At 49.3% G+C, this 16,424-nt stretch overlaps 2 protein-coding genes across 2 annotated transcripts in view; both read right to left on the reverse strand.

Annotated features, from left to right (window-relative positions):
- Positions 1-5,271, reverse strand: part of TMCO4 (transmembrane and coiled-coil domains 4) — a 31,410-nt gene extending 26,139 nt beyond the window's left edge. Inside the window, exon 1 of the mRNA XM_077931097.1 lies at positions 5,086-5,271. Within this exon, the coding sequence (XP_077787223.1) occupies positions 5,086-5,101 (16 nt within the window). The 5' untranslated portion in view covers positions 5,102-5,271. The remainder of the gene's footprint in view (positions 1-5,085) is intronic.
- A 2,222-nt stretch (positions 5,272-7,493) lies between these two features.
- On the reverse strand, positions 7,494-15,646 carry LOC114602813 (F-box only protein 44-like). Its single transcript, XM_077931100.1, has 4 exons — positions 13,056-15,646; positions 11,172-11,441; positions 9,401-9,581; positions 7,494-8,751 (listed from the first exon to the last, which is right to left on the reverse strand). Exons 2-4 carry the CDS (start codon positions 11,413-11,415, stop codon positions 8,652-8,654), a joined length of 525 nt encoding a protein of 174 aa, XP_077787226.1. The 5' UTR covers positions 11,416-11,441; positions 13,056-15,646; the 3' UTR covers positions 7,494-8,651.
- Positions 15,647-16,424: the final 778 nt, after the last annotated feature.

Genomic DNA, 16,424 nt, shown 5'->3' on the forward strand with positions numbered 1-16,424 from the left:
ATTATTACATTCCAATCGTGGGATTTATCCCACCAGGTTTCAGTGATTCCTATTATGTCATATTTAGTTTGCTGTACCAGGAGCTCAAGCTCATCTTGTTTATTTCCCATGCTTTGCGCATTAGTGTACAGACATTGAAGTCCATTAATCATTCCCCCGTGTCTCTTATTTAAGGATTTTCTCCTCCCACCACTAGGTCTGCATGCTCTTTGCTCCATTCGGTCTATGACATTTGGATGATCATCTTCATCAATTGATAGACTCCTACCTTCAGGAGCACTGTCTCCCTCCCCCACATTAGTCAGTTTAAAGCCCTCCTGATGAGGTTTCTGAGATTTTTTGCAAAAACATTCCTCCCAACCGTTGTGAGGTGCAGCCCATCGCTTGCCAGAAGTCCATCTTCAAGAAACTGCATTCCGTGATCTAAGAATCCAAACCGTTCCTGTTTGCACCATTTGCGAAGCCAGTTGTTCACTTCCACTATTTTCCCCTCTCTCCCTGGGCCACGTCGTTCAACTGGGAGGACAGATGAGATGACAATTTGTGCATTTAATTGCTTCAATTTCCTGCCCAGAGCCTCGTAATCTCTTTTGATCTTCTGGAGGCTATTGCTTGCAGTGTCATTGGTTCCCACATGAACCAAGAGGAAGGGGTATTTGTCAGTGGGTTTTATGATTCCTTGCAGTCGTTCAGTTACATCTTGGATCTTAGCCCCGGGGAGACAGCACACTTCCCGAGACATCTTGTCAGGCCCACAGATCACTGCTTCTGTTCCCCTCAGTAGGGAATCCCCTATCACCACCACACGCCTCCTCTTAGGTCTGGTCGGGGTTCTTCTGTGAGCTGTCGGTTCCAAGGTCGCCTGGACATTCCCAGAGGACTGCCTTTGCTCCTCGTCTTCATATACCTGATCGACTGTAATGAGGGAGAGATCCTCAAATGGAGTCTGCTCTTCGTCTTCCATGCTAGGGGAAAGGACCTCAAAGCGATTGCGTATTTCTAAACAATCAGAGCGAACCCTGGGCCTCCTACTTCTTTGAGTCACGTTTCTCCATATATCTGACTCCTGTGTTGGTGAACTAGCCACCTTCTCAGGGGAGTCCCCTGTCTCTTCCTTGGTGGAGACGGTGTGCTCTGTTGCTTCCAAGAAGAGTTCCAGCTCTCCAATTCTTTGGAGCGTAGCTACACGTTCCTCCAGTTGCTGGACTTTGTCTTTTAAGAGGGCAATCAACATGCAATTGCTGCAGGTAAAGCTGCCTGCAACCTTTGGCAAGATGGCAAACATTGCGCAGGAACCACAGGCGACTGCAGCTGTTCCCTCACCCTCCATCTTGGGAACGTGTCGTTGGGGGTGACTACAGTGGTCCTCTATCATAAAAAGTGTGGAGACAGGACAAATAAATCCCTCCCAAAAAACCTAGGTCTCCCCCAACAAATGTTTGAGACTAGCTCCCCTAAATCTAAAATATGGATCAAACTGCGCACGCCGCTAGGCGCGCGCCGCTGCCCTAAAGCTCTGATAAGCTCCTCCCACAGCTAATCACCTACCTCAACAGAAGCCCTGCCCCCTCTGACCTTTGCCCAGAGAGAGCAGCTAAACAGCCACAAGAAACTCACACAAGAAAACCCTTTTTGTTCCTTCTTCAGCTGCTGCCCTAAAACTCTGATGCGGGTGGCGCTGTGGGTTAAACCACAGAGCCTAGGACTTGCCAATCAGAAGGTCGGCGGTTCGAATCCCCATGACGGGGTGAGCTCCCGTCGCTCGTTCGCTGCTCCTGCCCACCTAGCAGTTCAAAAGCACGTCAAAGTGCAAGTAGATAAATAGGTACCGCTCTGGCGGGAAGGTAAACGGCATTTCTGTGCGCTGCTCTGGTTCCCCACATGCTGGCCACATGACCCGGAAGCTGTACGCCGGCTCCCTCAGCCAATAAAGCGAGATGAGCGCCACAACCCCAGAGTCGGCCACGACTGGACCAAAATGGTCAGGGGTCCCTTTACCTTTACCTAGGCCTTTAGGGCAGTGTTTCCCAACCTTTTTTGGGCAAAGGCACACTTGTTTCATGAAAAAAATCTCTAGGCACACCACCATTACAGCCCCGTGACGTCAGCACGCAGCGTCACGCCGGGAGGGACGCACGAAAGTGTAAGATTCAATTTTTTCCCCTCCCCCTTGCCTTCCTTCTGTGCCAACCGCCAAAAAGCCAAGAATCGCAGGACCGCCGGCTGAGGGGGGGAGGGCGAGCGGAGGCAGCGGCGAGCCCCGTTCCTCCCCATCCGCCACATTCCGTGCAAGGAGCGCGAACAGGTGTGAGAAGGGGGTCAAACCTGTGGGTCGGCGCCGGGGAACCTCCAAGCTTTGGGGGTGGGGGGGAGGAGGCAGTAAAGCGAGGCAGGAAGGAGAGCGCGGCTTGGCGAAGTACTCGGCGGCGAAGGCCAGCAGGTCTGGCGGCCGGTGCCGCAGCACCTCCACCGTGTAGCCCTGCAGCAGCTCAGTCAGACCCGGCGGGATCTCGATGCTCATCTTGTAGCCGAGGCGCGCGGGAGACTCAACGGACGGGCCCGGGAGAGAGAGAGAGAGAGAGAGAGACACGACGGAGAGAGAGCGGGAGTCCCTGCTCGCCGTCGCCACCGCTACAACTACTGTGGCGGTTGGTCGTGGTCGCCGCCGCCGCCGCCCACCTCTATCTATCTCTCCCCCTCAGCTTTCTACGCGGGCCTCGAGCCGGAGGTGGGGGGTGGCCGCCGCCACTTTCTCCGCCTCCACGTCCTGCCTCCTCCTCCTCGAGCCCTCCGTCAGCCCTGAGGGAACCGCCACGCTCGCGCCGCCGCTCTCTGACACGCGAGAAAGAGAAAGGAACGGAGGGGCGGGGTAGTCGGGGGAAGGAGGGGCCGGAATGGAAGCGCGAGGCGAGCTGCGCATGCCCAGCAGGAAGCGGCGGAGAACGCCACAGAGAGAGAGAGAGAGAAGCAAGGGAGGGCGGGGAGTGGGCGGGAACACGCTTCATGCGTCACAATAACGGACAAGAGGCGCTCGAGGGATAGATTAGGACCTAATTTGACTTTTACAAAAAAAAAAAAAAATCTTTCGAATTTTCCCCACGGCACACCAGGCAACATCTCGCGGCACACTAGTGTGCCGCGGAACAGTGGTTGGGAAACACTGCTTTAGGGTGTGGCCCCTGCCTTTTGCAACTCCCTCTTGTTGCATATCAGAACCAGAAGCTGCCTTATACTGAACCGTACTCTTGGGTCCAGATAGCTCAATACTGCCTGCACTGACTGGCAGCAATGGCGCGTTCCCAGCCCAACTGGATATGATGCTGGGGATTGAGCCTAGGACCTTCTATAAGCAAACAGGTGCCCTTTGCCTTTGACAGGGTTTGCCACCTGCCCAGGCCTGCAGCAAAACCAGGCTCTTTCAGGCGTGCATCTGTAAGTTACATACACCTTTCGCCGGGTCCCTGAATTGACCCTGGCCGGGTACCTATTTATCTACTTGCACTTTGACGTGCTTTCAAACTGCTAGGTTGGCAGGAGCAGGGACCGAGCAACGGGAGCTCACACCGTTGCAGGGATTTGAACCGCCGACCTTCTGATTGGCAAGTCCTAGGCTCTTTGGTTTAACCCACAGTGCCACCCGCGTCCCATAATCTTATAATTATGCAATAATAATAATTAGGGTGCATTGCAACCCAATATTTCCGCATGTCGCCTTTCATCAATTCCTTTGGAGTGAGCCAAGTTGTGTTTTCCCCGGAGTTCTCCTTGTACCTAGCAGAACTTGCACCCCATTCTCTCGAAACAGAGTTGGAAGGGAATCCCCCAAGGTCATCTGGCCCAACCCACTGAAATGCAGGAAGCTCCTTGTGCTTTCAGTGTGCCTAAGGTTCTCAAAATTGGGTCTCCAGGTGTTGTTGGGACTACAGCTCCCATCATCCCTAGCTAGCAGGACCAGTGGTCAAGGAAGATGGGATCAAATCAAATCAAAATGTTTATTCGGCTTTACGCCCATCATGAAACACAACACAACAAAACAAATCAAAACAAATCAAATCAAATAAAACAGCGGACTCGTACAAGCCACAAGTAGTATAACACAGTTCACAACTCACAAGGACAGATACTAGCCATTCATAAGAAAAGTTTAAGATTAAGATTAAAAAAAATTTTAGGCACTACACTAAAATCAATGTCTGATGTCATTATAGAAAATTCTTATAACTATCAATAATCAGCTAACATTCCATTCCGTCTCTTGTACGAGAGGACGGCTGTTAGGAATTTAGCAACCTGTAGGGTAATATAAGGATCCACATCTTAAAGAACCCAGGCAAGCTGTAGGTCTATTGATTTGTCAGCCATAGGCTGGATTATGGAGTTTAGTATACTAGCACGGGCTGAACTGTACAAAGGGCAGATAAACATAACATGATGTAGAGATTCAGATGTTTTCATTTCACACGCACACATTGAAGGGACTTGGCCCTTAGTGAATCTATGTCTCAGCACGTTTGTTGGAAAGACATTAAACTTAGCTCTAATGAAGGCATATCGGTGAGACGTGGCCATAAGCGATGTTAAGTAGGACGGAGCGCGGTAGATAGGGGTTATGCCGAAATTTAACGGCGAGCAGACTCCACCACCAGCTACGAAATTTTGGTATAGCTCCGCATCATCCAGCCTTTGATTTATACACCTTTTTGCCACATTTAGATCCAGTTTGAGCAATTCAGTGGGCGAGATCTCATAGGACAGCAATTTGGCATGGATTTTTCCTGGGAATTGTAGTGCAAAAACGGCTGGAGACCCAAGTTTGGCCTAAATGGCCAGTTTTGGACCCGCCTCCTTTCATTCCGATTGGCCCCTGTTGGCACAAATGGTGAGAAGACTCCTTTTCAGTGGCTCACAAGCTCCCCTTTCATGATTATTGGTTGGCCCTGGGATGCTGGAAGTGGAGACCCTGCTACAAGGGGTCTTTGAGACACCCCCCCCCCCGCAACCACAGAGTACTACACTGCTGATGAAGAAGAAACACTGTCTCAGCTATCTTACGGCCTGACTCCCCAACCTCCCTCCAGCACGCACCTTCCTCCTTGGCCATTTCCTGGAGGCAGAAGTAGATGACCCTGGCGCCAAGACTGAAACCGATCAAGGTAACCGGCCGCTTGCCCTGGAAGGGAAAGGAACAGAATGACAGAACCCAAACAAGCTTAAAATCTCAAGCTCCCTGCCTCAAAAAAGCAGTACAGTGGTACCTCGGGTTAAGTACTTAATTCGTTCCGGAGGTCCGTTCTTAACCTGAAGCTTCTTCTTAACCTGAAACTGTTAACCTGAAGCACCACTTTAGCTCATGGGGCCTCCTGCTGCTGCCACGCCGCCGGAGCACGATTTCTGTTCTCATCCTGAAGCAAAGTTCTTAACCTGAAGCACTATTTCTGGGTTAGCAGAGTCTGTAACCTGAAGCATATGTAACTTGAAGCGTATGTAACCCGAGGTACCACTGTAAAGGTTATTACCACTTGATAACCAGACAGTTGGACAGTGTTCTCGAAGCTACCAGCATGAGTTTGACCAGACTGCAGGAGGACAGGAAGACTGGAGTGCCTGGAACAGGTGAGGCTGCAGGTCCCTTATTTTGGCTGCAGGTCCCTTATTTTCAAGGCTGCTGGTCCCTTATTTTCAAATCTGTAAGTTGACAGCTATGTTCAGGTTACAGACTCCGCTAACCCAGAAATAGTACCTCGGGTTAAGAACTTTGCTTCAGGATGAGAACAGAAATTGTGCTCCGGAGGCATGGTGGCAGCAGGAGGCCCCATTAGGTAAAGTGGTGCTTCAGGTTAAGAACAGTTTCGGGTTAAGTATGGACCTCCGGAACGAATTAAGTACTTAACCCGAGGTACCACTGTACTTCATATTACACAGCTGACTATTCACCGTGCTAGAGAAGAAGCTACATTTTTTTAGTTTCTTCTCCCGTTAGATTCACATGTTTAGGGTATCTTCTTCTATCTTCTTCTTCTTCTTTGGCGATCCCTCGTAGCCAAGTAAGATTGTCTTCCATTAACACGGTTTTAACAATGAGTCCATAAGTGACTGTGGAGGCCAATTCTGGATCCACACATCCTTCCACAGTGGGGACAGAGGTTTCCCGGCAGGAGTTGATCACGGTGAGGGTTTGCCAAGCGTGCCTTCCTCTTAGCATGTTTCTCCCTTGCGTCCTGAGTTCGAGTGTATTCAAAGCCCATGACACCTTTTTTTAAAGGTTGTTCTCCAACTGGAGCACTCGCAGGCCAGTGTTTCCCGGTTGTCAGTGTTTATACTACATTTTTTAAGATTTGTATTGAGACAGTCTTTAAACCTCTTTTGTTGACCACCAGCATTACACTTTCCATTTTTAAGTTCGGAATAGAGTAGTTGCTTTGGAAGACGATAATCAGGCATCTGCACAACATGACCAGTCCAACAAAGCTGATGTTTAAGAATCATTGCTTCAACAGTGGTGATATTTGCTTCTTCCAGTACACTGATATTAGTTCACCTGTCTTCCCAAGTGATGTGTAAAATTTTTCAGAGACACCGTTGATGGAATCTTTCGAGGAGTTGGAGATGGCGTTTATAAGTGGTCTATGTTTCACAATACAGTGGTGCCTCGCAAGACGAAATTAATTCGTTCCACGAGTTTTTTCTTCTTGCGAGTTTTTCGTCTTGCGAAGCACGGTTTCCCATAGGAATGCATTGAAAATCAATTAATGCGTTCCTATGGAAACCACCTTCAGACCAGGTCCGGGGAACGGCAAGCTCCGGGGACAGAGGTGAAGGGGCAGCGCTCCTTCGCCTCTTTCCTCGAACCTCTTCTGTAGGCAGGCGGGGGGAGAACGGCTTTTCTTCCCACCGCCAGCCTTCAGAAGGCTGTTCTGAAGGCTGGCGGTAGGAAGAAAAGCCCTTCTCCCCCCACCGGACTTCAAAAGAGCTGCGGGAAGTCCGGAGGGGGTCCAAGGGATTCCCTCACTGCTGCCTGCGTTTAAAAGGACTCTGGGGAAAGCAGCGAAGCGCGCTGCTTTCCCCGAGCGCTTCTAAAGATGGGCGGCGGTGAGGGAATCCCTTGGACCCCCGCCGGACTTCCCGAAGCTCTTTTGAAGTCCGGCGGGGGTCCTTGGGATTCCCTCCCAGCCGCCCGCCTTTAAAAGCACTCCGGGGAAAGCAACAAAGCGTGCCGCGCTTTGCTGCTTTCCCCGGAGTGCTTTTAAAGGCGGGGGGTGGGAGGGAATCCCAAGGACCCCCGCCAGACTTCCCGATGCTCGGGGAAAGCAGCGCGCTTCGCTGCTTTCCCCAGAGTGCTTTTAAACGCCGGCGGCGGTGACCATGCCCCGCCCCGTCCCCGCCGCCCGGCATCGGGGCATGGTCTTCTGCAAAGATATTTAGCATGGTTTTGAGGTCATCCTCTGAGTGTGCACACACTACGTTGTCATCAGCATACAGAAGATTTTTTTCGATGAGCTTGTGAAGTTGTTGTGTAAGTTCAATTCCACCCACTTTGAAGATTTCGGCAGGTATCCCATCAGGTCCACTGGCTTTGTTGTTTTTCATTTGGTTAATAGCTGTACACAACTCTCCCAGATTTGGAGATACTGCAAGCTCATCTCTAACTTGTTTTTGTGGAATTTGTGAGAGGACCTCAGCCGCTACAGGGGAGTTGCGGTTAAGGAGATGTTGGTAACGTTCTTTCCAGCGCAGTGCAATGGCTTCTTTATCTTTTAGAAGTGTGGTACCGTCTGCTGAGCACAGGGGGCATAGGCCCATAGATGTTCTTTGTGGCTTTAAAGAAACTCTGTGCATCATGAGTGTCAGCTAAGGGTTGGATCTCTTGAGCTTTTTTTATCCACCACGTGGTTTTTAGTTCTCTGGTTCCTCTTTGAACCTCAGCCTTAGCGTTGGCATAGGTTTATTCTTAGTGGCACAGTTTCTATCTCTTTGCCAGATCTGAATGGCCTTCCTTTTCTTGTCAATCATGCATTCAATCTCACTGTCATTCTCATCAAACCAGTCCTGGTGTTTCTTGGTTTGGTATCCAATAGTTTACCTTAGGGATATGTGTACTCCTGCATCCCCCAGGAAAAAAGGACTGGATCTTGGTACCGGCATTTTTATATTTCTGGGTATCTTTGGTCAGGGAAGTGAAGAGACTCAATATTAGGAAGTGTCTCGTTAACATTCAAAATAAAACTAAAAGATGGGTCCCAGTGCCTTCCTGATGAACACATCTGCTAACTAATTTAGACTGGGTGCCATTCTAAATAAGCGGAGACAAAGTGCAATCCCTAATGGGCAGTAGATCAGTGGTTAGAGCTTCTGCTTTGCATACAGAAGGTCTCTTGTTCAATCCAGCTAAGACTGGGAATGCTCCCTGACTGAAACCCTTGGGAACCACTGCCCTCTCTGTGCCGCCCTGGAAGTGATGGCCAATGGCAGCCTTCATTCCTCTAGACAACTGCCCCTGGGGCTGAAACCTAGGTCCAAGCAGACCCTCCCCTCTGACCTCCCCTCCCCTCAACTCACTGACCACCTCTATCCTTGGGATCTCACACATGCCGAGAACTTGGTTTGGGGTGTCCACCCTCCCTGCGCCCCAGCCTGGACAGGACACTTGGCACTCACCAGTCCTTCACCTCAATCGTGGGTCTGGCTTCATCCATCAGTTCATCCCAGTAGCCCTCATCCTTCAAGGTGATGAGCTGAGACTTGCTGCAGGGCCTGAGACATTAAGGAACACCATCACTACCCCACAGCATTGGGGGATATGGGTGGCACTGTGGTCTAAACCACTGAGCCTCTTGGGTTTGCCCATTAGAAGGTCGGCAGTTCGAATCCCCACAAAGGAGTGAGCTCCCATTGCTCTGTCCCAGCTCCTGCCAACCTAGCAGTTCGAAAGCACGCCAGTGCAAGTAGATAAATAGGTACCACTGCAGCGGGAAGGTAAACTGTGTTTCCGTGCGCTCTGGTCACAATTTTTCGTTGCGCCAGAAGCAGTCTAGTCCTGCTGGCCACATGACCCAGAAAGCTGTGGACAAACGCCGGCTCCCTCAACCTGAAAGCGAGAGGAGCGCAGCAACCCCAGAGTCGTTCGCGACTGGACTTAACCATCCAAGGGTCCTTGACCTTGACCTTTTACCCACAGCATTTGGCTCTCCCCACTCCCCACAACACACACTTCTTTAGTCCATACAAAAAGAAAAAAGAAAAAAAGAACAGCTCCTTTGATAGGATTTGGTGATGCAAATTGCTAAACCCTTTAGTAACCATTGCATTTTAATGGGTTATATTTATTGAGAGGGGGGCATATGAAAACTCCCTTTCCTCATCTTTAAGTGGATTTGAGTTTGGACAATGATAGGTTCCTCACCTGTTAAGTGCAACAAAGCATTTGTAGAGCTGAACAGGAGCATCCTCATCATTCTCCCAAAAATCGCCCATTTTATAAGGGCTGAGCATCTCACCGACACTTTTTGAGTCTTCTATGGACAGTTCCTCAGTTTCCCAGTGGCCCTCAGCAGGCGTCTGGATTTCCCAGGAGTCCAGGCCATCTGACGCAGCGTGTGTGACGGGGAGACAGAAAATGAAGGGAGAGGCTTTGAGTGCATGGAAGCAGCCCATGGGTTAGAAAGAAAACAAGAATGACTTAGGCCACTTTCAGACTGTCCCTGTTTCCAAGAGGGACCCAACTGCATAATGGCAAGTTCAGGGTCTCAGATTTAGGCTGGTTTGGCGATGGTGTGCAAGCAACCCGCATCACAACAAAATCAAACTTCTTGATGCAATGCCATAAAATCTCCCCACAAATGAATTTTCTCGATAAATAGCCAGTATCCTTAAATGTGGGGCAAATAATCAGGATAAAGAGGCAAAAAACAGGCAGTCCAGAAATGACCGTAGTTAAATTATCACCCTTGGTTTGCATGATTAAGTAGTAGACACCCTGAAGTTAACTGACATTATTACTTTGGGTCCATTAATTCCAACAGGTCTACTCTGAGGAGCAGATGTAGGGAAACTTTGCCCCCCCCCCAGATGTTGCTAAACTACCATTTCCATCATCCTGGGTCATTTCTCGATTGCTGGGGTGGATGGGAGCTGTAGTTCAGTAACCTCTCAGTTCTTACACCTGGAAAAGACACGGTGCTTGGCTATTTAGAATATGCAATTATTTATATACATATGGTACAGTGTGTGTGTGTGTGTGTGTGTGTGTGTGTGTGTGTGTGTAGATAGATAGATAGACAGACAGACAGACAGACAGACAGACAGATACCGCAGTCATGGCCAGGTGTTTCTGCCACTGCTGCTTCTTCTGTCTCCTAGCAGGTCTGCTGGCGGTCTGGCAGTCCCAGATTATTTGTATTTACTATGACTCACCATCGCACTTTGGATTGTCCTGAATACCACCATTTGGTAGCCAAGCCCAAAGCCAAAAAAGAAGAAGAAGAAGAGTTTGGATTTGATATCCCGCTTTATCACCACCCTAAGGAGTCTCAAAGCGGCTGACATTCTCCTTTCCCTTCCTCCCCCACAACAAACACTCTGTGAGGTGAGTGGGGCTGAGAGACTTCAGAGAAGTGTGACTGGCCCAAGGTCACCCAGCAGCTGCATGTGGAGGAGCGGAGACGCGAACCCGGTTCACCAGATTACGAGACTACCGCTCTTAACCACTACACCACGCTGGGATGTAGTCCTGCTGGGATGCATTTTGGCTTGCCTGCAGATGAAACAGAATGTGTGATAATTGATAATATTGTCATTTATCTGTTTCAGACCCCTACGTAGTAGCAGTTGCCAGGACATTGTCCTGTTCGCCTCTGTATAGTTCCATCCTCATTTCAGACACGATGGTAGATTGCAATGTTTAACTGGTGATATTGTCAGGTTTAGCTGCTGATAACATTGCAGTGAGTTATCCCGATGTTGAAAACCAGCTCAAATATTATGAAAAAAATATCATCAGGTGAACTTCAAACCGGTCTTGGATGATATATTGCCCAGCCCTAGTGTAGACATGACGGTGCTAGATGAACCAATATTGGGACTCAGAGTACAGCAGCTTCCTATGTTCCTAAAGGCTTTATTATTCATATTTCTGTCCAGGAGCGTTTTATTCTACCAGATAAATGGGGACATACCTTGGCCATCAGGATTCTTGATTAAGTTCTTCTTTAGGCGGGAGAAAATGTAGAAAGCCAATGGCTTTGGAGAATCGTCGTGATCCCTTTTCTGGAACTTGCGCTTCCACAGAACCGGCAGGTCTACCAAATCCCGCCACTGAGAGCAGACCAGCCGGCAATTGTAAATGAGGTCGCTTGCTGGAACCAGAGACAAGATATCCAACAGAATGTGTTCGGGCAAATTTTCCATGTTCGCTGCCATCTTCCCTTCAATGAGGTCTCAGCCGCCTGCAGAGATGAACCACGAAAGAGGGGAGCAAGGGGAAGGAGCCAACATACAGTGGTACCTCAGGTTACATACGCTTCAGCTTACAGACTCCGCTAACCCAGAAATAATGCTTCAGGTTAAGTACTTTGCTTCAGGATGAGAACAGAAATCGTGCTTTGGTGGCGCGGCGGCAGCAGGAGGCCCCATTAGCTAAGGTGGTGCTTCAGGTTAAGTTTCAGGTTAAGTACGGACCTCCAGAACGAATTAAGTACTTAACCTGAGGTACCACTGTACTAGATCTGCAAGTGGGCCATAGGCAAAGAAAAGCGGGGTACTGCAACAAAATGTTGCAGCGTTAAGTGCTTCAGTTCAGCTGCTTTATACCTAGTCAGACCCCTATTGATCCATCTGGTTTAGCATTTCACCTTTTAAGTTGAATTACTGAAATAAATGAAATTTTCCATGATATTTTAATTTTTCGAGTTTCACACTGCCTTATTCCCGGAGGTCTCAGGGCAGTTTGTATAAGAAGATCACAGTATATAAATTAAAAATAAAGGCAAGAGCCCAATAATACCTCCTTAAAAAGAGCCAAATTTTAAAAGGGTATGGGATGTTGATCAGGGCAACCAAAGGCCTGGTTAAAAAGGAACTTTTTGGCTGGCGACTAAAGGTGTATAATGAAGGCGCCAGGGGAACTTCCCTGGGGAGAGCATTCCACAGACGGGGAGCCACTGCAGAGAAGGCCCCGTTCTCGTGTTGCCACCCTCCGGACCTCTCGAGGAGGAGGCCTCAGAAGATGATCTCAGGGTCCAGGTAGGTCCATATGGAAAGAGGCGGTCCTTGAGGTATTGCATCATGTGATTGATTATGCAAGGCAGGGCTTAGCTGCCCCTCCCCCCACATTTTATTCAAGTTGGCACCCCTGTCAGGGCCAATACATTTTTTTTGAAGGGTGGTGTGTGTGTTCGATCTTCACTCATACTAGTCTACCTCACAGGGGTGTCGTTCCACAGAACCTGCCTCTTTGTGAAGAGGGACACTTTGAGCATGTGCAGAGTTCTATCTGAGAGCCCAAGTGCAAATGGACTCCTGTCGGCTGCCCTTCCCAGATCCTGCCCCATTGTAAAGATCCACCCTTTGAAGAAATGCCAAAGGACCTGAAAAGACTCTTTATGTCTGTGACAGCTGCGAGGATGCTTTTCGCCCAGGGGTGGAAATAAGAGAAAACTCCAACCAAAGAAGAATGGACAATCAAGATGGTGGCCTGCGCCGAAATGGCAAAATTGACGGGGAAGATCAGACACCAAGGTGATAAGAAATTTAAGGAATGGAAAAAGTTTACAGAATATCTTAAAGAACACTGTAAGCACTTGAAGACGTTGGCAGGACTTGTGATTTTGTAGGGTTAAAAGTGGATATAAACAAAATTGGATAAATATAATTAGATGCAGTAGTAAGAAAAAAAGATATATATTGGAAGCCATGGGGAGGCGGGGGTAGCCCGGGGATTCAGGGAATCCCATGATTTATAAAATTGATTATGCTTAAATACAAATGTTATCTGTAAAAAGAAAGATCCACCCTCTTGGATGCTCTTCTCTCCCCCCACCCCCATCCCCTCCGAGTCTTACCTGGTCTGGAAGGAGCGCAGGAGCCGCGCGGCGCCTCCGAGAGCAAGTCTGGTCTCCGCCCCGCTCCACCGCCAGGCAGCAGGGAGAAAACGAAAGCGACCCTAGTCCAGGCTCTCGATTCCGAGAAAGGACCCGCCCACCGCCATCAATTCCTCTCGCCGGGAGGGGAATCCCCGCCAGGGCGTATTTGCATCAGATGACGCGCCTCTAGGGAGCCAACGCGCATCTCGAACCCAGCTTTGCAAAGGCAAGAGCGGCGTGGCCGGAGGCTCCGGTCCAGTAAAACAAAACCATTGCAAATGGATAAGGGTTACCGGCGAGCGTGGACCATACACACCTCATCCCAAGCCTTTCCCTGGCTCAGGAGAGTTGGCATCTGTGACAAATGACCAACGATGCTTCAAGGGGTACCCAACATCTTGTTATAAGGACGATGGAGTCATCTATGGAGATGAGGGTGCCATGTAATAAACGAACAATCTGCCCTTATTCCCTTACACAAGAGTCCTTATAGAGTCCTTTGTAGGTTCCCCATTGGTGGGAGAAAATAACAAGAGGCCAACCAGAGAATATTCAGAAGCAAAGCAGCTTGTAAGCCTGATCTTTATCCAACTGTTGCAACAAGGTGCTCCCCTCACAGGCAGGAAAGGAGGAGGACCCGGAACCAAGGTGTGCCCGCCCTTATACAGACATTTTAAATTGCCTGCCCTGGAGTCCAAGACCACCCCCCAGACACATCATACCTACAGCAAGGTCTACAGCAGAAATCTGAGTGGGTTGTTTACCTCCTGTCTGACAAGTTACCTGTTAATGTTTACTGGATTGGTACCCTGGGGAGCCTGGCCAATCTTTTGTAATGATAAGTACTTAGTTCCTGAGCCAAGTCACAGGCTCACCCCATTCATTCATACACAGGCCTACCCTTAAGACAGGATTTGTGAAGGAAAAGACAACGGGGAGGCTCTTCCATTTGACCTTGCAGAGAAAACACCTGGTCAGCCTGGGAGTCAAAATGGCTCCATGGCTGCTCTCCTGTGCAGCTTCAGACATGTGGCCTATATATCTATGTATGTGTTTGCTTGGTACATTTATGAACCATTATTATCTACATAAGACCTTAATTTATTTATTTCATCATCTAATCAGGGACTGGAGGCTGGCAGACTCCACACACGTGCCCATCTCCCATGGTTTTGCCTTGCAATTTAGGGCCGGAGTCACAAGACCAGGAGGTCGCAAGCACAGAGGAAATATAATAGAATGGCAATAAAATCTGCATGGGAAATACTGGCTTGTAGTTTAATGGTGAATTTTGGACATAATGGAGATGTAAAACACCACTGTGGGATCAGGGCCGGGGCAGGAGAGTGCTAGAGCCCTGTCTGGTCGAGTTGCATGGAATCAATTTCAATCCGTTACCCCCGGGGATGTGGACAGGCTGTTTGAACTCGTGAAACCAACCACCTGTCTCCTTGATCCTTACCCTTCCTGGCTAATAAAAGCAAGCCGGAAAAGACTGGGCAATGGGCTCTGCGGGATGGTGAATGCTTCCCTCTCTGAGGAAGCCTTCCCAGGCTCTCTGAAAGAGGTGGTCATTAAACCGCCTCTTTAAAAAACATCCTCAGACCCGGCCAATATGGGCAATTATTGCCCAGTCTCAAATGTCCATTCTTGGACATAGTGACTGAGCGGGTGGTTGCTGAACAACTCCAGGCACGCCTGGAAGAAGCGGACCATTTGGATCCCTTCCAGTCGGAATTCAGGCCTCATCATGGGACTGAAACTGCCTTGGTCGCGCTGTTTGATGATCTCTGGCGGGCTAGGGACAAAGGTGAGAGCTGTTTCCTAGTTCTGCTGGATCTCTCAGCGGCTTTTGATGCAATCAATCGTAACATCCTTCTGGACCGTCTAGAGGAGCTGGGAGTACTGTTATACAGTGGTTTCACTCCTTCCTCCTGGGCCGTGTCCACAAAGTAGTGTTGGAGGATGAGTGTTCAGACCCCTGGGCTCTCACTTGTGGGGTGCCTCAGGGTTCTGTCCTCTCCCCCATGCTTTTCAACATTTACATGCAGCCGCTGGCAGAGATCATCAGGAGGTTTGGGCTGGGTGTTCATCAATATGCGGATGATACCCAGCTCTACTCTCTTTTAAATCGGAACCAGTGAAGGCAGTGAAGGTCCTGTGTTTGTGCCTGGAGGCAGTTGGAGGATGGATGGCGGCTAATGGATTGAGGTTGAATCCTGACAAGAAAGAAGTACTGTTCTTGGGGGACAGGGGGTGGGCTGGTGTGGAGGACTCCCTGGTCCTGAATGGGGTAACTGTGCCCCTGAAGGACCAGGTGTGCAGCCTGGGAGTCATTTTGGACTCACAGCTGTCCATGGAGGTGCAGGTCAATTCTGTGTCCAAGGCAGCTGCCCACCAGCTCCATCTGATACGTAGGATGAGACCCTACCTGCCCGCAGACTGTCTCGCCAGAGTGGTGCATGCTCTAGTTATCTCCTGCGTGGACTACTGAAATGCGCTCTATGTGGGACTACCTTTGAAGAGGACCCAGAAACTACAACTAATCCAGAATGCGGCAGCTAGACTCGTGACTGGGAGCGGCCGCCGAGACCATATAACACCGGTCTTGAAAGACCTACATTGGCTCCCAGTACGTTTCCGAGCACAATTCAAAGTATTGGTGCTGACCTTTAAAGCCCTAAACAGCCTTGGCCCAGTATACCTGAAGGAGCGTCTCCACCCCCATCGTTCTGCCCGGATGCTGAGGTCCAGCGCCGAGGGCCTTCTGGTGGTTCCCTCATTGCGAGAAGCAAAGCTACAGGGAACCAGAGAGAGGGCCTTCTCGGTGGTGGCACCCACCCTGTGGAACGCCCTCCCATCAGATGTCAAAGAAATAAACAAATACCTCACATTTAGAAGACATCTGAAGGCAGCTGTTCAGGGAAGTTTTTAAAGTGTGACATTTTAATGTGTTTTTAATCTTTGTTGGAAGCCACCGCTGCAAATAAGAGTGACCCAAGGCAAAATGAACAGGGGGGGGGGGACGAGCAGCCTAAGAAAGGTGTGGTAGGAACAGGGGGCAAATGAAGCTGGAGGGAAGTAAGGAGAGGGTGGCAAGAGATGATGGTTGTAGATAGGTATATAAATTCAACAAATAACACTGGTCAACAACAAATTTGTTGTCTGCGTTTTTTCAGCTGATTTAGGATGAATCTGATGCGCTGAATCCAAAAATCACATTGGTTTTGCTCAATCAGGTCAAGTTTTTGAGCTATGGCCACATGTCTTTTTTTACGTTTTTGTTCACATGTACGCTTGTGTGGAGCATTTTAGAAGAAGTTGGTGGGGGTAAAATGCCTTGTCAAA

The sequence above is a fragment of the Podarcis muralis genome, chromosome 7 (assembly GCF_964188315.1).
Source record: "Podarcis muralis chromosome 7, rPodMur119.hap1.1, whole genome shotgun sequence".
In the NCBI taxonomy this organism is placed as follows: Eukaryota; Metazoa; Chordata; class Lepidosauria; order Squamata; family Lacertidae; genus Podarcis; species Podarcis muralis.